The 21,317-nt window shown below is 41.6% G+C and overlaps 2 protein-coding genes across 6 annotated transcripts in view; both read right to left on the bottom strand.

Moving 5' to 3' along the window:
• Positions 1-4,634: 4,634 nt before the first annotated feature.
• LOC119162229 (Ig-like and fibronectin type-III domain-containing protein 2) overlaps positions 4,635-21,317 on the bottom strand; it is a 254,828-nt gene continuing 238,145 nt past the window's right edge. For all 5 annotated transcript variants that reach the window (XM_075879049.1, XM_075879052.1, XM_075879048.1 and 2 more), the window contains 4 exons: positions 19,423-19,574; positions 13,432-13,561; positions 10,406-10,599; positions 4,635-7,807 (listed from right to left, as the gene is read on the bottom strand). In XM_075879049.1, coding sequence (XP_075735164.1) covers positions 7,679-7,807; positions 10,406-10,599; positions 13,432-13,561; positions 19,423-19,574 — 605 coding nt within the window. In that variant the 3' untranslated portion in view covers positions 4,635-7,678. The remainder of the gene's footprint in view (positions 7,808-10,405; positions 10,600-13,431; positions 13,562-19,422; positions 19,575-21,317) is intronic.
• Positions 13,578-17,499, bottom strand: LOC142776101 (uncharacterized). Its single transcript, XM_075879053.1, has one exon. It carries the CDS (start codon positions 16,145-16,147, stop codon positions 14,912-14,914), a length of 1,236 nt encoding a protein of 411 aa, XP_075735168.1. The 5' UTR covers positions 16,148-17,499; the 3' UTR covers positions 13,578-14,911.

Raw genomic sequence — 21,317 nt, 5'->3', positions numbered from 1 at the left:
TCATTTACCTGTTCATTGCTCACTCGGTCGTTCTCAATTTAAGCTGAACCCTTTTTGTAAGCCTCCAGGTTTGTGCTTCGTAGGTAAGTACCGGCAAGATGCAGCTGTTATACACTTTCCTTTTGAAAGTTAGTGGTAGATTATCATTCATGATTTGAGAATGCTTGCCGAATGTGATCCACCGCATCCTTATTCTTCTAGTTATTTAACTCTCATGGTTCGGCTTTGCGGTTACTACTTGTCCTAAGTAGACATATTCCTTTGCAACTTCCAGCATCTCTCCATCTGTCGCAAAGTAGCGTTTTCTGCCGAGACTGTTGCGCAATAGTTTTCTGAATATTTTTTTGAAACCTACTCTTCTGCTTACCGTGTCCAGTAGGGTAATTATGAGCTGTAATTCGTCTCCTGAGTTACTCATCAAGACAATGTCATTGAATCGCAGGTTATTAAGATAGTCTCCATAAACTCTTATCTCTAACTCTTCCCAATCTAAGGCCCTGAAAACCTGTAAACACGCAGTGAAAAGCATTGGAGAGATGGTATCTTCCTGCCTTACGTTCTTTTTTATTGAAATTCTGTCGCTCTCTTCATGAAGAACTATGGTGCCTGTGTATCCGCTGTATATTTCTTCCAGTATGTTTATGTAGCGTTCGTCGATGCCCTGATTCCGTAGTGCTTGCATTACTGCTGATGTCTCGACTGAGTCAAACTTCTCATTTTAATTTATGGAAGCTATGTATAGGGGTTGGTTGTATTCCGGGCATTTTTGTATCACCTGATCGATGGTATGAATATGGTCAGTTGTGGAGTTGCCTGAATGAAATCCTGCTTTGACCTTCAATTGATTGAACTCTAATAATGCCTTAATTTTATTAGCTATTGCCCCACCACGGTGGTTTAGTGGCTAAGGTACTCGGCTGCTGACCCACAGGTCGCGGTATCAAATCCCGGCTGTGACGGCTGCATTTCCGATGGAGGCGGAAATGTTGTAGGCTTGTGTACTCAGATTTGGGTGCACGTTAAAGAACCCCAGGTGGTCGAAATTTCCGGAGCTCTCCACTACGGCGTCTCTCATAATCATATGGTGGTTTTGGGATGTTAAACCCCACAAGTCAATCAATTTTATTAGCTATTCTTTAGTGAATAGTCTATAGAGAACGGGCAGGATACTGATCGACCTATAATTTTTCAAGTCCTAGATGCCATCTTTTTTATGGATTTAAATGATGTTGGTGCTCTTAATAAAGTAATCGCAGTAAAATACAATAAACAACTTGTAAAGTGACCGTTTGGAGCAACAGCCTCTTGTTGCACCATTGAATGGACTAGTCTTCGAAAACGCATCTTTGCGATGACCCGCCCAATTGGAGAAGACATCGTTAATTGTTAATCTCTGCTAAGAATAGATGGCGTAGTCCTCATAGTGGCGAAGTGCGTTTCACAAGTCAAGGACGGCTCTGCTTACTACAAGGAATGAGATGTATACGGAGCACGTTTTTGTGCATTCATGATTACATTTCGGTTTTTCTTACTTTGCTGAGCGAATAATTTCTTACTGTCGATGTTTGAGGCCGAATGCATATAGGAATGATTTTTATGTTAAGCTCTGTATGTCAAGGAGCCCTGACACAGTGATAGCTTTTAGTCAACATTTTTTACTTTGCTGCACGCATCCAAGCATGCTTGCAATATGCTTAAGTAATTTTTCATAAGTTATGCTGCCCGTTGGCAGCAGGATTTCGCACACGTCATTTTTCAGACAGACTTTCTCGCACCCTTGATTGACATTACAGTTGCGCTGTGATTTTTTATAGCAATGAAGTACTTCAATCGCAGAGGTGTTATTGCAAAATCTGCAAGGAAAAAGTGGTCATTGTTGAGAAATGTTCAGTTGGTCTCAATTTAAAATGCACCTAGGACGAGACTTCAGTTACTCACATAGAAATAGCTTATTCGCTGGGTATATGCGCTAGAAAACTTAAATACGAGCAAAAACACGTATTGTTCTCATTTTATTTACGTTTTTTTCCTAGATTTTGTCGCTCTGCCCCCTGAAACAATAATGTTGCGGCAAGGTGTCTTCCTTTGTTTGCAAGTGTGCTACCGTCGTTTCCCTTTACGTCAACAGATTTAGAACTGTACAGAATATTTAACCGCAAAGCATAGATATGCCATGTATACACTGTTCTAACTTGTACTTGCATTCATGTTTGCCGCATTAATGCCGGTGCGAACTGGAGCAGCCCCGTACCACACAAAATCTCGAGTCATCGGTTCACTAGTGATGAAGGAATGAACTTCAGTCTTGTTCAGGGCATAGTGCAGCATAATCAATTTCTCAGAACGCATGAACTCCGACGAAAACTGCCAGCGCATGCAACATGAGTTTACTTACACTGTGTACAATCCATGCCTGTCGGTTGTCTGTTTGGGGCATTCTGATGCGAGTCGCTGAAGTTTTACTGCTGGCATCAACTTTATTGCATTCATTCAGGTTTGTGGTATGGGATCACAACGCAACAGTAGCTACCAGCCTTCCATTGTGGCGCAATCACAACGTTTGGCGTGCGGAGTAAAATACTGGACGAGCGCGACCTTACCAGCACCTGAAGGGAAGCAGAGGAAATGTACGCCCACGAATCTTTCCACCAGGGGAAGATCGAGCGCTAGTTTCTAAGGCTAGACTTTACCAGCCGACATGTATCGTCGCTAAAGTTCCGGTTTCTCGCATTGAGTGTCACTGCAAGAACAATTCAAAGCCACCCCTTAGAAATATGCTGCCTACACGTATTGCCAGGCAGTTCTTGTTCTATGTCAATCAGCGCCCTTCTATGAGACTCGATGACTGCGCCAAAACGCCGTAAGGTAACGCTTGATGATAATTTCTCGGCAGGCGGCGCTGCTCTTAGTACACATTCTGTCGTGCATGCGCACGTACGCGCAACAATATTTGGCTTATTTACAGAACATCGCTTAGATGCGAGTGTACAATATATTTATACGTGTCCTTAATATGGTCTAACGGCTAAAGGCAGAATAGCAGAACATGCAAAGATTCAATAGAAACATTAGTCTCTGACTAGAGTATGTCTTAGCACACATAAGAAGGGTCACACTGTAACATACTAGAATGAAGCCTATCAGAGATTAGAAATGTGCCTGGCTTTTATCACTAAAACAAACCTATAACTAATGAAAATTATCGTATTGGTCGACTCCGGCGAGATCTCTTCCCGCGGGTACACGTATGACCACCACTGCAGCATTAATCCCGTCGTTGAGCCAACTGACAAGGCTTGCGGCCGAAATTCCTGCCTAAAATTTCAGAGTGCCAAAGCCTTGACAAACACTGCGACACATTTTCTCGTGTGCAGGTGTTATTCAGTGTAAAAGCGCCCAGAAATGTATAGTGATAGTAGCACCGCTTAGTTTCTAAATCATGTCAGCGCGAAGCGACGAAAAAAAGGTGGGTAAGTGAGGGGGGGGGGGGTCGCATGAAAAATTTCAGAGAGAGGTTGAACTTCCCAACCCTCCCCCCCCTTTGGCTACACCACTGACCAGTCAATTGTGATTGGCACAATGTGGCACTATGTGTGTGCTTGTGTTTTTTTAAGGCATGCATCTTAAGGTCACTAATATTCATTATAATTAATTGGGCCAAGAAATTATTATTCATCATGCTGGAGCATTTATGGTTTCATGCCATGCTTATGAGATTGAGACTCATTTAATAAAGCATAAAAGTCGCCTTGAAATATTAGATTGTTTATAGTACTTTATAGGTGCTCTTTCAATGGGTGCATGTGTTTAGCAGTTTCTCATTTTCAAGTTCTGTGTGCTTGCTGAAAGCCTTTTCAGGTTTGTATTTCCAGATTCTACCACTCTGCATCTGTGTCATGATGCATTCGTATCCGGTAATACAGTATTGATGCAAAACATGAAATGGCTCACTGAGTGAGAAAGCTGGCATATGTAGCAGGGGAACGGCATCTGAATTCCCATTGGGATTTTACAACTTATGTGCTTGCCTTGACAGAGCAGAGAAAGGGAACACTTCCTGCTGCTCTACCACACTGGGGGCTTCATAAAAAAAGAGGGTATCACCACTACACCGTGTCATCCTCGGTCTCTGAAGCCTGTGTCGTCTATGCATTCTTTGTCCGCATTCTCTGCTGAACCAACACCACCTAGATAGGAGGCCTGTGCGCTCTGCTTTAGGACATCATCCTGCTTGAACTGGAAGTTTTACCCTGCCGCTTTCATCCCTCTAGGCTTGGCAATGTAAATTTCAATCCGAGGAGCACAATGGGATAAAGCAGAGTGTTCAGGTGTACTACCTAGTAAATGTGGCATGCATTTCGTATCACTGTCTCTGTCACCCCTCTGATCTTAGCTGCTGCGTACACCTTTCGGTCTTAGTAGCGTTGGCTGCTTCCTCAGTCCTGTGCAGGATACTGGCATCATGCAGAAATCATCGTGCAACCTTTTTTGTGTATGTGTGTGTCGATATAAAAACTGCTTTGCAAACATTTTTCTGTTGAAAAGATGGCATTGAACCCAAACTATTTGCTTAACGAAATTCCTTGCTGCACTAGAAGTAGCCCCGAGGCACTTTACTAGAGAAAAAGTGCAAATCAAAGAAACAGAAGTCTCTTTATTAAAAAAAAACATTAGCATTATTTACAGCTTTGCGTTTCAATATAAAATTATGTGTATGCACAGCATCAGTATAATCGCTGCTTTCTTTTTCATCACTTGTATTTATGTACAAAGTTCTCTACTTGCACAAAAAACTGAACAGCATGGAAAGCAATCCTGCTTCATTTTGTACACACTTTTTCTGTGCAAGAAGGAAAATAGCATCTATAGTTCTCTGAAAATAACATCTCATCTCTGAGCTTGACTGGGACAGGTAACTTTGTTGTGGACATCATACAAACTGTCACATGTTGCTACTGTTGGACTATACAATCATACATATCTGCTAGCAAATTCTCAAACATTTTTATGGGCATGCATAACCTTTGCAGCAAAATAACAATCTCAATGTCACACATGTTCTTGAGAGGACAGCCTCCCCTGACCACTTTTTTTTTAAGGGCTAGTAAACAACCCTGATGTCCGAACGTTTTAGTGAAGAGAAATATGCGCACTTTTGCTATGTGAACATGCTACTGCAAGAATTTTGCGAATATGTGGTACTATAATAAGAATGTTACAGAGGTTAAAACATCCATTTCAGTCAGTTTCGAATTTTCGCACAGGCGCTCGCTCCCCTTTTCTCAGGGAGGGAAAGAGTACCACGTCGTCGTGACTCCGCCCACTTCAACAACATGACTCGACATCCGTGATACGTAATCTGCGCACAATCAAAGATAGAGCGGGACTTGCCCCACGTGAGTACGTGTCATATTGGTACAGGCAGAAAGCGTGGAGCACTTTTTTTCTTGCAGTAAAGTAGTGAGACACCTCATGGTTTTGGAGGCTTTCATTCTGGCAATATCGCTTCTCTTGTGGTCTCGGGCTCTACAAAACGGCAGAGGGCAGCACAGAAAAATCAAAATTTAGGCTGCTCTGCTGAAACTGCACCCCCGCAGGGTCAAAGTGCCATTTTGTAGTGCAAAGAACCAATTGACGAGTTCAGTGGTGCGTAACATTGTCTATTGGCAAGCTATCATCACTGTGCATGTACGAAGAGGATTGATCAGGTGAGGGAAACAGGCGTGAGATTTGTTTTTCAAAATGGAGGGTCCGCTCAACGCACAGCACTGTAATATTCGGCAAATGTGATTGCCGTAGTCTACTGTATGAATTAGCAAGCTTGTTTGTGGGGTGCAAGAAAAAGTCTGAGCCAGTTTACTGGCCCTTCAATAAAAGTGGGCAGCTAAACATGAAGGGTTCTTGTCAGTACTCCATAATTTTATAATATGCGATCTGTTTGAACAATTTTCGGTGATGTTGCAGTCCTACTGTCGTACAGTTTGAAGTCGGACTTTAACATCCAACACATCTGACGCTAAGATTCTATCAACAAAACTACAGTCATTTGAAGGCAGATATCAACATCAGTGTGTTTGCTGTTGTTACAATCTGCTCCAAAATGAAATGGCTGTTTTTCATTGTTGGTTTGTAATCTTCATCTGAGCATGGTGTGTGACACATTAAATTTTGGTTCAGAGTTTGCAACAGAAATGGATGGTAGGCTGCACTGGAATGTTCACTGCAATGGTAGTAACACAGATCCTCTATAGACAACATTGCATATCACAATGACTGCTGCATTCTTCTTTAGCAAATTCTGTCTAATGCCATAAAAAGTGTGCAATAACTGAACACATGTAAAAGCTAAATTACACAACTGAAATCACTCGGCATGATATCACGATCATGGTAGATGAAAATCGCCTTGTCAAACTTTTCTACATTTTTAAACTACACTAGGCCATAACAAATTTGCACACGAAAGAAGCCACAAAATGCACTATAAGAAAAGCACAGCAACGAAAAAATGGAATGCCATAACATGTCATAAACGCTTTCTTTGTTATCACATATCATTTATGTACAAAGCAGTGTGGTGACAGTCGTCTTCTGCTGGTGTCACCACAAGAAGCAACTGCCCTTCCTTAGATTTATTTTTTAAGTACTCTGACTTTTTGCTGCCTTCCTTTTCATAGCTTGCAAATACATAGGCTAAGCAGAACATCAACCAGCTTATCAGCACTAACTGCATTGGTACTGCACAAAGGAGATATGCCACCTTTTTGAATCAGTGACAATGCTTCAAAGCCACGACTACGCTTTTTCCCAAAATTTGCAATAAAACATTCCTGCGAACAGCCTGATTTGGTAAGCGGGACTATTTCAAGCAATGGAAAGCACTAGGATGAATTAACTAACAATGTGACAAGCTGCCGCAGTGCTTAAGGAGACGGTATGTCCACTTTCATTAAGACTCCTTTCAAGAATTGCCGAGTAAATATTATAGTTTTTTATCAAAGCCAGTTATAGTATTATCTATGCCAAAGTGAGCTGGCTTTACATCATTACGTGCAGCTAGAAGGTTCTACACAAGAAATAAGGCGTGCAGCACATTCATTCATCTGGCACATGTGGCAAGGGGATGGCATATGCCCCAACAGCATGAAGTTCTACAAGGTGCAAGGCAGATGCTTACTGCATGCTGTATGGATGCAGAGTGTGCACCAGTCCAGAAAGCACGAGGCACCCCGTTTCACAAATCTTGAAGAGTAGCGTGATTTCCAGGGCAATAATCTTGATGCAAGGCTGAGCATCGCCTTGCCATCATGTGCACACGAAGAACCAAAACAAAGGTTTCGTGCAACAGTGTTCACTAAGGCATTAAACACGTGGCAGATATTCACCAGATGCTGAAGAAGTCTCATCGCAGCAAGCTTTTTTGCTCTCGTCGTTGCACAAGAACATCGGCCTCATTACATTTGGCGAGGCACACACAGCATGGCAGATTCTTTGAGAACGCCATGGATTCAGAGTCACTAGGCAATATACTGTCCCGTTGTCTTTGTTTCATTATAAGACACGGGCTTTGAAGCTCCCATGACGATTAATCCAGCCAGTGTAGCATCAGGGCAAAATGTAGAACTCCCTCACAGAGAGAGGAGGAGGCCTGAATACAGGATGTGCAATCTGTCCCAGATCACGAGGAAAGTCTGACTGCACGTATGTCTTCATAACAGTTCTCAACAGCCCGTGGGCGGCCATTTCGGTGGCCACCATTTTCAACAGCTGTTTCACCAGGTTTGGCTGTGCCCTCTCCCGATGTGTTCTGTAAAGAGAAAATAAATGCATGTAAGTACTCAAGTTTATATGAGACTGTAATGATGAGATCAATTGTGCAAAAAATGTTTCCTTGATAGTCTGGTTAACAACTAAAGCTCTATTAAAAAACTGTAGGGCCATAAGCATGTCTTACTATTTATTGCACTTTTATTGGGTGGATATATGAAAACAGGGCCCTGACACACTTATATAAGCTATGGTTAACTTTGCTCGCAATATGGTGCTGCTGCTAGATAACTTGGGAAGGGGTTCTGCAACTCTTTGTGAACATGGAGTAAATAAACATGCCATTCTAGACAATAGTGTCATAAACATCCCAATCTCATATTTAGTTCAGAAGACTGCCTGCAAGTTAATTCAGCTTTCAGTGCACATTCTTATGCTTTTGTGCACATAGGCATGTACACAAGGGGGGAGGGGGGCAGGGTGCCTAGTCTGCTCCATACTTCTACTCCGTCACCCCCTATCCTTCATGGTTTTAAGTTCACGGTTATGGCCATGCATGTGTGCATGTTTTTTTTATAATGTCAGCCAAGGACTCCTAATGCTGCATCCATAAAACGGTTTACTTTCCGCCTTTACTTTAGAGAAGCCATAAATTAAAGGCAGGCCGTTGTAAGAAGCATCACTTAATTTTCAGTTTCGCATCCATTGCAAAGTTGGTTTTCTTTTAGACTCAACTGCTGGATGAGGGATTTTCACTTCTCCCCCACCCCCCAATATAGAACCCGGTACATGTGTATGTTTATACATGTGATAGCTATCAGCTAGATTTCTGTTAATGTCGTGACTGAGGAGTGCCTCTGGTACAAGCAGAAATGAACAAATATGTCTGCTGACAGGAATGTGGTGCCATCTGCGAACACAGAACAATACTGCAATATGGACATGTAGGTTAACCTACACATTCATTAGGGCTGGTTGGTACATAATTAAATAATATAAACGAGTGTAACCCAGGACAAGAAAGTTCTGGGTGTCTTTGTTCTCTGTGCTGTTACTCATTCTATGCTATACTTGATACTTTTCTTATGCCAATATGAACTATGGCCCATGAGATATGGTTGCTTGTGCAGAGGCTTAGAAACCTTGAGGACATGGAAATAAAAACATGGGCTTGATTAAAGGCCCAGTATGGCGAGATTTTCCTATGGCTTTCCCCATGAGAAAGGTAGGAAATCCATTTATTAGCAGGAGAAAATGCTTGGGCAGCACTTGATGACCTTAGAGTGTATGTTCTATGGCATTAGCAGCAGTCAGACTGCATTGTGTCAGCATCATATTGCCTAAAGGCGTGCATGCAGTTGTGGCAAGCATAAACGATAAAGAATTGTCATGAATGTTGTTGACAGCTTGTCATAGGGCCATATCAAGCTTGGACAAGTTGGCACAGCCTTTTTTATGAGGGAAAGTGAGTGCAAGAGACTACAGCAGGGATATTAAATATGATGTTGCAGCGCCATTTTGCTGAGAAGCATAGCCAATGTGCAGGTTTAATTTACATTTCATTGTAGGACTGACACATGTACACGTTTTTTTTTTCTTGTGACTAGGTTTCACGGGCTAAAGCTCTGGGGCATGTTTACACTTAGTGCTAGCTACACCTGAATGTATTGGAACATTCTCAAAAATAGTAATGGACTTGGTGCATAATGTGAAAAACTGTACATTCTGGACATTCTGTAATGACTAGTGATAACAATGGAGAGTGCAGTGGAGCATGTACTATTAAAAAACCAACATAAGAAAGAGGCTAATCATCAATGACTGATGACTTTGCTCGCTGCTATCATAGTACTGTGAGTGTTACTTCCTTTGCCAAGTAGAGGTTCACCTAATACAAATTTCAATTTTTACATTCTTTACCATCACAACCATAAGACAATATACATAGTACTATTAACTTTTGATGTGCTTACTGTTTAAATAACTGCTACTGACTTGGAAAATGCTTTGTGCAAACATGTTTTGTCTTACAAGATATCTGGGGCTTGCTGAAAATCAAGGTCCAGCTGCAAATCTGAATTACCTCCTACAAGGTGTTTCCTCTGTCTATTTCCAGTGAAATATAAGAAAAAAGCTACTTTATGCATGTGTGTGTGATCTTGATTATGCAACTCTTCAAGGTTACACCACACTGTTGAGTATATTGACTCACTTGCTCCATGCTGAGGTCTCACGTGTGATGTGGATACAAGACACTCTCCCATGGTGATACTACTTTTTTCTACCCACTGTCAAAAAGAAGTTGCACTTCTATTATATGAATACTTCAGCTTGCTACATCAATGTCACGCTCACAATGCTATAGTCATTGACACCTTTGCCTAATGAGCAAGAAAATGTCAAGGGATTAGAAAATTTCTGTCATGCTGAAGTATCTAATATTGTTTTAGCCAGTACCTCTACGAGTGCTGATTTCACCTTCAAATTCACTGCATATGAGGCCGTGGGTTTACCACACTCCTGAATAAAACTATTTATGCTCAAACGATAAAATCGGTGCATAATTACATGAGCATGAATCTCTCTCACTAGACTAGAGCACTTCTTCAGATGCATGCCGGTTAACTGCCATGCATACCTGCAGCACAACACCATCTTTGAGGTAGGTGGGATTCTCGAACGACACACCAGGAGGCCTTGTCTTGGCCTTCCAGCGCTTCCAGTAGAAAATGCCCAGCACAGCAGCAATCACAAGCACCAGAGCTGTCATCACCAGTATAATGGCTATCTTTCCACCCAGGCTCAGACCTTGTCCAGATAGAGCTGCAGAGCCTGAAAATATTACGGAAGTTTTGTGCACAATGTCCCGCAACAAGCTTTATAAAGTTCAGTTTTTAATCAAGTAGACATTTATATTTCTATACAGTTAAATGTCAATAGAACTAAAACAAATATGAAGTGTTGGTTATAACAACGTAAAGCTCTTGCAAATTCTCTTTACTGACGCTGACATGTATGCTTATAAAAAATGTACAAAAAATAAAGGTAGTTAGATAGCAGACACTATGCCGTAATAATGTTTCGTTGTACTATTCTTATTGTATTAAAAATGGCCACCCTAGATATGCAGAGCCCTGTAATAAAATTTGGATAAGAGTTATCTCTATCATAATGGTGCTCTAATACCCTACTAGCCCAGTCAGCTGCTTCAATAAGATACACTGGCATAGTCTTGAAAAAATAAAAAAATAAAAGGGTAAAACAACAGTAAAGGTGTACTTATGCAAAGAAGTTCTTGATTCAGAGCAAAGTTGAAGCAAATATTATTGAGAGTCAAATAATTTCTATTTGAAGGATGGGATTTGCATAAAATCGTGATGTAAGAGGCACACATTGACAAATCTAAGGGAAGCAGCTCTGTTCCTTGACACAAAAAAAAGAAAGTTTCATTCATGGATTGATTTGCTCATTTTCCATCTAATGTTATTTAGATATTTTGATGCAAAAGTGCCAGCTAAGCATTTTCAACAGTGGCACAGAAACTTCATTTCAGGCTCATGAGCACATTTATGATTCAGCTTATACTTTAAATGTTGTGCTATATAACTGTATCTGCATATAAAACAATTTTTAGCATTCACATCATTAGCAGCATCACAATTCTGTTAAGTTCAACCGTAACTCCGTGAATCAATCAGCTTATCCAGTTATGCTATGCCACACATCTACACATGAACTAAATTCCCTTCATTCTGTGAGTAAATGAGACTTGGTGGGCCCAGTCATCGATGAGTGGCAATGGCAAACACCCCATGACAATTCGCTGTTCACTGCCACACCTACTTCGGCTGTTAGGTCCAACCGTTGCTGCTACACTTTGTGTCTGCAACCTGGTCTAGAAATGTGCACGGGCCCCAGTTTCCCGGCCTGGCCTGGCCCGTGCCCTATGCTTGCCGGAGGCGATGATGTATGGAGTACGCGCTGCCCAGGCCCAGCCCGACTCGATCAATGACACAATAAAGCACATGACTTCATAGCTTTTAGTGCATACATATTTTTTCAATATGTATACGCTAAAAAAACATTCAAAACACATTTGACAGTTCTATGACTTCTAGTACATGTATGTGCTCTTTTCCCAGCCCTTAGTGTTAAAATCCGTGAATTTCAGCTAAATAAGCCATATATGCCCAAACTAAAAAAATAACAAAACAATTTTTTTTTTTTCACAAAAAGTGTAATTCTACCCTCAAAAGAAAGAACACAAACAAACAAGAACAATTCTAGCACATCATCTATATTTCTAGCTTCATTCGGGCATTTTACCATGCCTGAGCCCAGCCCAATAAATAAACACGGAAGCCCGAGCCCGACTCGGGCTCAAGGTGAAAAAACATCGAGCTGCTCGAGCCTGTCCCACGGGCCAGGTCAGGCTCAGACTTTTGGGCTACCCGAAGCCTGTGCACACCTTTAACCTGATCATTTTTTTTGTGCTATGTCAATTCAAATTTATTTAGAATAGCCGTGTAGATCTCAGACTAAGCCGAATAAGGACTTCACCAGCTAAAGCTAGAGCGTGGGGCATAACTTAACTTAAAAGAGCCATCCATATGAATGATGCTTTTTAGCAATATCATGCACATCTATGCTAAAAAACCGAGCCAGACACAGGGTCTAAAAAGTAACTACGTGCAGTTATTCACTTTATAAACACAAGTTAGACAAACTTTTTTTTTCACATTCTGTGGTAGTTAGTGTAGGTTATACATGAAGAGAGACGGTACAATTCATAATTTATAAGTTTGAACTGGTTGTGTGCTTTAAACATAGCAAAAATTAAAACTGGGTGCAAATAACATAGAGCCTTCCCACTGAAGCGTGGCTTCACGGCAGAGCAAATTTTACCTGAAACAGTGGATTTTGTAGCAACAAGAGCCACACCGCCATGAAACTACTACCTTAGGCACAATAGGTAACATGATAATTTCTGTAAAATATGGTACTCTGTCGCTGCTTGACATTCACAAAAAGCCAGTCCCTTATCAACACAGTATATCTTGCATACTAGTACTGCAATCTGGTATTCTGAATACTTATGATAAACAACAACAAAAAAAAGTAAAGGGAAGGGCAACTCCTCGTACATGAAGTCCAAGTTACAAATAGTATAAGCAAATTTGTGTATTGAGTACCAATAAAGAAATGTTGGTGTCAGGATGCTGGCTTTCTCAGTGTTCACAATAAGCTTAATTTCAGGGTACCTTACCAAAGGCACTTTACTTCATATTCACAAGCACAGTCTTTACTGCATCTAAAGTACTGTCTGCTTGAATTCTACCAACCAGCACAATCCAAGCACACTTTTCCAGTTCTGAAACATTAGTTATGAGTATAAGGGCAATGCCATGTATGTCCTACCTCTCTGTACTTGAGGCCATATGTTCATATTAACAAGCATACTTTAATGTCTTGATATTAATATCACCAGCTAGGCCCCATCATGTGCGTAAACTTGGTAACAAGAGCAACATCAGATGTAATCAGGACATTCCAATGTTTACTGCACTTTTCAGCAAATTAAAAATTAAATAAACCCTGTAGAGCTGAAATGTACAATGATGCTGTCATATAGTTTTACACATACACAAAATATGACCCACTTACCAGGTGGATGAATGACAATTGGAAGAGTGCTGGCACTCATGCCATAATGGTTGCCAGCCTTGACGAGGAATTCATAGATCAGACCCTTTTCCATGTCCCGGAACTGGAACGGTGGCTTTAGTGTTTCATTCTAAAAATAAATAGTGATAATAAAGTATCTGCACCTTAGGAAACCATCTGACAACTTGACCTGAAAAAAATTTGCTTTAGTGCAAACACAAAAGGACTATCTCTATAGCTGACGTCTCAAATTTTTCAATTAAAGACTAGGAAGATTGAACTCTGACCTTCACAGCTCTAATGACTGTTCTTTTTAGCAAAAACCAAGGACATATAATAAAGACAAATACCCTAGTCAAACTTTTTGCTGAAATCAATTAAAAATGAAGATGTATTGTGATAGGCTTGTTTATTGTCAGATTAATCGAGCTAGAAGCAAAGCTGCAGACCTCTAGGAGAGCTCCAGTTGACCTCTAGCTATAAAACCAGCAAACTTAGTCTGGGATCAGGTGGAAAAAGCTGATAATTCACTGTCACACTCAAGGGGCACATCTTAAGCAGGCACTAGATGCTTTGAGTTCACTGTTGCAGACATACCCTGAATGTACGAACGCATAATTGTTCCTGAATTATTTTTACGTGTGCAGAGCATTCAATATGACTACTCAAGACTGAGTGTTGAAAATGTAAATCCTCTGATAAAGCTGACCAAGTTCCCGGCGGTTTGTGCTATATAGTACACGGCAGTGCCACTGCCTCTCCTTGATTACATGAAACAGCAATTCAAAAATAAAATCAGTTTTAGAGGTATAACTTTGTTTAAACTGCCACCAGACTATGAATACACACTCTTGTTTTGTATTAAGGGGAGATGCTACTCGAAAACACTTTTTCTTTAGTTTTCAAGTTAGGGTTTCCAAAATTTAGCCACAGAGATATTTTTTCTTGTAGATTCCAAACTGTTATCAGATTTTGTGTAGCCTCATTACTTTTAAAGTTATTATACATGCAATAGCAAAACAAAGGGATTTTTACTCTCGCTTTTTCGACATCAAAACTTTTGTGTAGATGTTTGTGTAATAGCTTATTATGCTTGTCATGAACTACTGTGTGCATTTAGGAGGTTAAAATTACGAGAAAAAAAAGCTGTTACTACAAAAAATGAACAGACCTGCCAAACTTCTTTTTTTCAGGGTTCCTTGTATCATTTCTTGGTATGTTTTTATTGATAATGGCTATGCATCATAAATCAGAATAGATAACGGCACTCTACACACCTTGAAGAATGTGTGTGCCAAGTTTCATCGCAATAGGACAATTTTAAGGGGATGAAACTATGCGAGTGAAATGTGACCGTGACCAAAAATTTCAAAATGAGAAAAACACGTTTGAAAGTTTGAAACATGTTTACTAATTAGGGCGCACTTGAAAACACTCAAAAGTGTGTCCAGGCAGTATGTCCAGGAGCTGGCCACGGTGACTAGAATTCACCCGCACTGTATGTAACTCCTTCGCGGTCCTTCCGAGCGGAGTCCTGTAGGCGAGCTCTCTTGGCCGATGTGCGGCGGTGAGCCCTCGCCTCAGCAGTCTGTTGGGCATTCATCTTCTGAATGCGCCTCTTGTCGCTGTAGTCCCCCAGGGTGGTCAAGCTTGCTGGTGGTAGAACACCAAGCTCCTCCAGGACCACCTCGAAGCTTGCATGGCCCCGGTTATACCAGCGCACAGCAATGGCTGTGGCAGTCTCCACAGCACTTCGGGAAGCAAACTTTGTTTTTGGGCACAGCAGCCACACCTTGCTGTTGAGAGACTCAGCAGCGTTCCGAGTTTTCCCTCGAAGGCATCGGGCCAGCAGCTTCTCGTCAAAAAGGCGCTTGTATATGGGCAGCAGTGCCCGGCCCTGTGCCTTTGTCAGAAGTGGTGTATGCTGTGGTGCAGGCTCGCCCATTGCTTCAGCACGCTTGTGCTTGCACCACGATTCTTGGCCTGGTGGGCAGAAGTTGTGGCTGCCAGCACCATCAGTGGAGCAAGAGTGAAAGTAGGACGCCCATATGGCAGTGTACATGTCCCGTAGGTTGCCTCTATTGCCCGTGATGGCGATCTGATAATATGTCTGCAGCTTTTCAATGGTGGCAGGCTTGAGCTTCTCACCTCTGGGCAGTGGTGTCGGCAATTTGCGTATGCCAGTGCCTAGGCACTTCGCAACATGATTAGTGCAGTCCTCCTTGCAGATGGCACCTGCACCGTACACCTTGGCATCACAAACTCCGTTATATGCTTTGCTGTCGCCATCACTAAGAAATGTTGCGAAGCGAAGTGGAGTCTCATACAGCAAAGTGCGCTCCCATATCCGTAGTGCTGCTTCAGCTTCCATGCCATGAGCAGAGCTGTCGGTGTTCTTCTCACAGACAGGTCTGTGGTAGGCCTGCCAGATTTCCTCTTCAGAGCCCATGTCGTTGTGTAGACTGCAAGCGTGGCAGTAATTCGACAGCACTTCGAAATCTAAGCACAGGCCGGTGTCCAAGGAGATAGCCGCGCCGACTCCGTTGTGGCTTTTATGGCCCTGTTTCTGCCAAGTTCCATCATACATTACGGCCACGTCACTACTATCAACCACCTGCTTTCTTACGGCTCTTGCCTGGTTCAAATTTTCGGTCACGGCCCTCATAGCAGTATCGTGAACCTTCTTGCTGATTGCCTGGAAGGTTTTGTGGTGCATGGGCTTCGCTAGTCGAACAATCGCACAAAACCGCGAAAGCTGGTCATGTCCGATGCCTATGGCACGCGAGGCTACAACAGCTTTCACATTAGCCGCGAAGCTATCGCGCGAGCTGCCGTTGCCGTAGTGCCCCACCTCCGCGCAGTCGTCGGATGCTGCGGCGGCTTCGCCAGAGGCAACACGCCTCGACGTATGTGTCGAGACGTGCACTCACCAGACGCGCACTCACTGTTCTCACACCGCAACTCGAGACAGGACGACAGTCCTTTGCGCCGTTCTGCCACCTCGCGAACAACAAGTTTGTGTTCACGGCAAGACGGGCACTCCGCTCCGCCCACAAGTGCCGTCATCGCATCGATGTCGCACAGCACTGCTGATGATACGCCATCATGCGCATGCCTTTGGTTCTTCTCAAAAAACTCCAGTTTTTTTTGTGAGGCGCTGACGAAGTTTGCGGCAGCGTCGAGGTCGCCGGCGAAGTCACTGTCGCGATAGTTGCCGATGCTGGGGTTAGGCCTAGACCTCTCCGGGCCGTTCACCTGTGCCGCAGTCTGACGACGCACTTTACGACGTTTTCCCACATACTTGTTTATCGTCCGGTACTTTTTCACCTTGTAAACCTGCTTTCTGGCAGGATTCATCGCGTAACGAATTGAATAAATCCTTGCGAAGTTCAGCTTGCGATGCAGAGCGGGGTTGAAGGGACAAGCGGGCACTGTGCTAGCCAAAGGCGGGCTCGCTACGGCACCACGTGACACGCCGCGCGATTCAAACGGCACGCAGGGGCGTTCAAAAAAGGATTTTTTATAGTAATTTTTTCTTTCCGGACGAGACTTTTCGAGCCTGTGTTCAAGAGAGCATGGACAACTCTAACCGCCTCAGTGATTACAAATGGCGCACGGTGCCGCTGCCTCGAGATACCGGGGCCGGCAAAACGTCGATTTCGGCAGATTTCAGCGATTTTCTAGGTCTCCGGGGCTTACTTGAGCGCATTTTTCAGTAACTTCTGACACAAATTACCGATTGAAATTTATTTCTGGTAAACATGAATGTTTAAAGAATCTAATATGACTGAAAACAAAAAAGTGAAAATTTCCGGAAAAACGCGATTTTTCGACCCGCGTCTCCCCTTAACCAATTATCACAAAGCAGTTTGTAGAGACCACTTTTCAGAACATACATAGACTGTTGTGTACTTATTATGCCTTTTCACTATGTCACTAGATGGATTTGTGGATTTCTGGAGAAGTGGATTTCTGTTACTCTTTTGTCATGTCATATTGGCTGTTTTGTTGCCAAACAACAGCGTTTCTTTTGTTAATGAGACATCACTATATAAATGTTGTGTGCAAACAAACCACAATAGCAAGGAATAAAGGGCCTGACTTCCTTCTTTCTATATATGTTTCTCCTTGAATCTTTGCAATAAAAATATATATATATATATATATATATATATATATATATATATATATATATATATATATATATATATATATATATATATATATATATATATATATATATATATATATAATGATCACAATAATTGTGGCAAGATGCTGCCTCTTCTACAGCTGGTTTGTCTTTGGATATGACACCTTTGTCAGCTAGTCTCACTTACAACTGAAAATGTGCTTCATAAATTAAGTGGATTGAAATAGACACCAGGAAAAATTGGTTGGGAGGTACACTTCTAAAGGGTAAAATAAAAGTACTATAATAAAAGCTCACTAATTAAAACATGAAGGGTACTATGAAATTGTTTGAATTAAGTGAAGTTTAAATTATGGGCGGGCACTAGAATGAACGGACATCATGCCACACTGTGCAGGCAGAGCCCGAAGAAGATCTGTATGGCTCGTTTTTGCGTATTAGGTGCTGCTACAAGCTTCTGACAAGTGATTTCGTAAATTGAGCTCAAGGAGCTCTCACAGCGAGAATTTATTGATCAGTCAGTGGTGTGCTAGATAGAAGTGCTGACATGCATTGGCAGTAAGCTGCCAATTAATGTCGAAATATATGAGGCAATTTATGTTCCAAAACACGTTTATTTACATGGCAGAATTTAAAAATAATCAGTAATTTGAATTTGCTTGCGATCCTTCAGTCGCGACTTTGTGGGCACTGTTTTCAGCTTGCCCATAAGCTCCAGCACACCATTTGAATTCTTATCTGCTGAGAAACGCTGCTGTTTCATTGTTTTGCATCTTTAGTAAATTTGGTTTGGTTTGGTTTTACAACACGTTGTGATCTTTCTGGGTCAACTTCTGTGAGAAACTATGAAAAGCGGGGGCTCCTGCAGTGCGAATTAATCACTGGGGATACTGGTGCATTCGAATCATAAGGAGTTCTTCTCCATAAAAATATACAGGGCTGTGCTGGCACTAGGGAGCTATGTTTGAATTGACCGTGCATGCAAATTAAGTGAGTCTGAATTAACAAGCTTTTACTGTATCACCTTAGCGGAACAAGTGCTCGAATAGCAAAATTGATTTGTTCAATTCAAACGTCCATATTATGAAAATGTTGGCTTTAAATCTTGGAGAAAAGAATCTAAACTATCTTCATTTTCAGAAATTCACCTTTAGCATCATAGCTAGTTATAGTTTTGCTGTATTGTCTGCTGTGGTGCTGTAGCAGTCATAGCACTCGGCTGCTGACCTGAAGGTTGTGGGTGCAATCTCGGCCGCAGATGCCAGCCATGTGAAGTGCCAGCCATGTGAGTCGCATTTTGACGGAGGCAAAATGCTAGAGGCCCATTTACTGTGTTGGAGCTAACACGGGAAAGACCCAACCCTGACAGCGTTCGGTTTTCGAACTGATTTTTTTTATTATTATCGCGCTGCACCCGCCGCGCGGCCCAAATGCCAACTTCTTCTTCCTTGACGAGTGGCGCATTGAGGCGCTACAATTGTATGATGTCAGTGCACAATAAAGAACACTCAATGGTCGAAATTTGAGGAGCTCTTCATTATGGCGCCACTTGTAGTCACATTGTAATTTTGAGATGTAAAACCCCAGATATTATATGACCGGTTTTGCTGTCTTGAAGAACTACATATTATTCTTTGCATACTGTTTTCAGAGGTACCATTAGAGCATTCACTTCAGGACCTCTTCCTGTATATTACTTGAAACTATTAATTTATGAACAAATATTAAACTCCAATTTGACAGGCCGAAAGATAAACTTGTTAGGAAGAAAAGTTGTTAGATTCAATGGCTTCAAGTTTCTCCACCTGAAAAGCTTTATATTGTGGCCCAGTACTTACCCTGTTGATGCTCTGCGAGCCAACGCTCCTCCAGAGCACACGGTACCACTGAACTACATCAGGATTTTTGAGAGGAGGATCCCAGTAGATGTCCACTGCTCCTGGAGCCACTTGTGTAGCCCTGACATTCTGAGGAGGCCCTGGCAGCATTGCTATGAAAGAGATATATTTCTCTGTGAGACTAATGGCCATAGATAGCTTTAAGTGTGAGCACATGAGCACCAAAAACTCTCCCACTGAATGCTCATGTAAGCATTCCATAACTTATGTAAGCGCTAAAGGCACGTACGTAAGACAAGCGAAGGACACAGGACAAGCGCTACTTTCAAGTGAAATTTTATTAGAAGGGAATGCCAAATATATATGTGTAGCCTCCAGAAAGAAAAGGCATGAAAACAAGACAAGGCTACACCTATAGATTTTGTGTTCCCTTCAAATAAAATTGCTATGTCCTTCGCTCATCTTGCGTACGTGCCTTTAGCGCTTACATAAGTTATGGATCAGTACCAACTAGCCTGAACGCAGTGCCTTCTAGGTTAAATGTCACTGGCTATAAATGCGATGTCAACTTGCTGCTAATGACATTTATTATAAAATTACTGAAGCAAGTACCATTCCAGAAATAAATGTCTGTCTATATATCTATAACGCAGCAAGTTCTGCATCTTGTCTTATAGGAAAGTATCAATGCATCAGCAACTAGGCATGTGAGGAATATTTGCAAATCACAAATAATGAATTGCATAGCGCTGTATTTCATTCAGCACCTCAATCAAATAGTACATATTCGAAATACTTAATATTTTTCAAATAGTTTTCAAATAATCAGCACTGATGGGAGAACACCAAAAAAATGAAACTTTGTAACAACTAAAGGTAATAATTTTTCTCTTCATGTCACAGCTCTAAATTTTACAAGACTGCCAACACTATATTGATCACAGGATGAACGTGTTCTTTTTTATAACTCCACTCTTGCTCAATGCTTAGTATGCTGAAGCTGTATCGCATTAATCAGCTCTTGTTTTCATCTTGTAATAACCGCTTGCAGCTTCATGACTAGCAACAGATGCGGGTGTTGCATTTGCGTAAATTTTTCTTGCGGATGTAGATTTAAACGCAGATTGTTACATGCTTTCAGTACGCAGATCATGTTGTGATGACAGGTTAATCTGCTTCATTACATCTTAGCAGTATCCACGGTGTTTGGTTGAAAATTGTTTAGTTTTTGTGTCCCAATTTGATTTTAAATCAGGCAACAAAGACTCACATAGATAATATAAGCAAATGCTGTATTTGAGCCAACAGTTACAAAATATTAGGAAGGCTCTAGTTCCTGCTGTAGTTCTCATGACTTGTGTCAATTAAAACTACAACTGTAACAGTCTTTAGTAAAAGTTTGTGAATATTTGTTTTAAACAAATTGTTGTGGTGATTTGAGCCTCTTGAAGATAGTCTAACTAATCAAAAGCTATCGAAACAGTATTTTCATTCGATTCAGTGTTATCAGTATTTGATCTGTATTTGATACGATTCACTATCCACTATTCGCAAACTTCTACCACCAACCAAGTGCTACCACATGATAATCACTGCAGCGAAGCTTCTTGACTTCAACATGCTTCATCAAATGGTACTCCTAACACCTACCACAGAATTTTATTATTGCTATTGCATTTACTGACATATTTACTAGTAAAATGCACACTGGAATAAACCTATTTTATGTTTATTTCTTAAAAGATTTATTTTTTGTTTATTCCTTCAGTCATTCATTTTTGCAAAAAAACCGCCAGGCCTGTGCAAAACGTGCAACACAGTCACAGCGGAAGCTGCAAGAGCGGTCTTTCAGAGCCTTTCCTAACACTCTTTGGGTAACTGCTACAAGCACACTT

The sequence above is a fragment of the Rhipicephalus microplus genome, chromosome X (genome assembly GCF_043290135.1).
Source record: "Rhipicephalus microplus isolate Deutch F79 chromosome X, USDA_Rmic, whole genome shotgun sequence".
Taxonomy (NCBI): domain Eukaryota; kingdom Metazoa; phylum Arthropoda; class Arachnida; order Ixodida; family Ixodidae; genus Rhipicephalus; species Rhipicephalus microplus.
The sequence above is the reverse complement of the archived record's forward strand: the minus strand, read 5'-3'. Positions and strand labels throughout refer to the sequence as shown.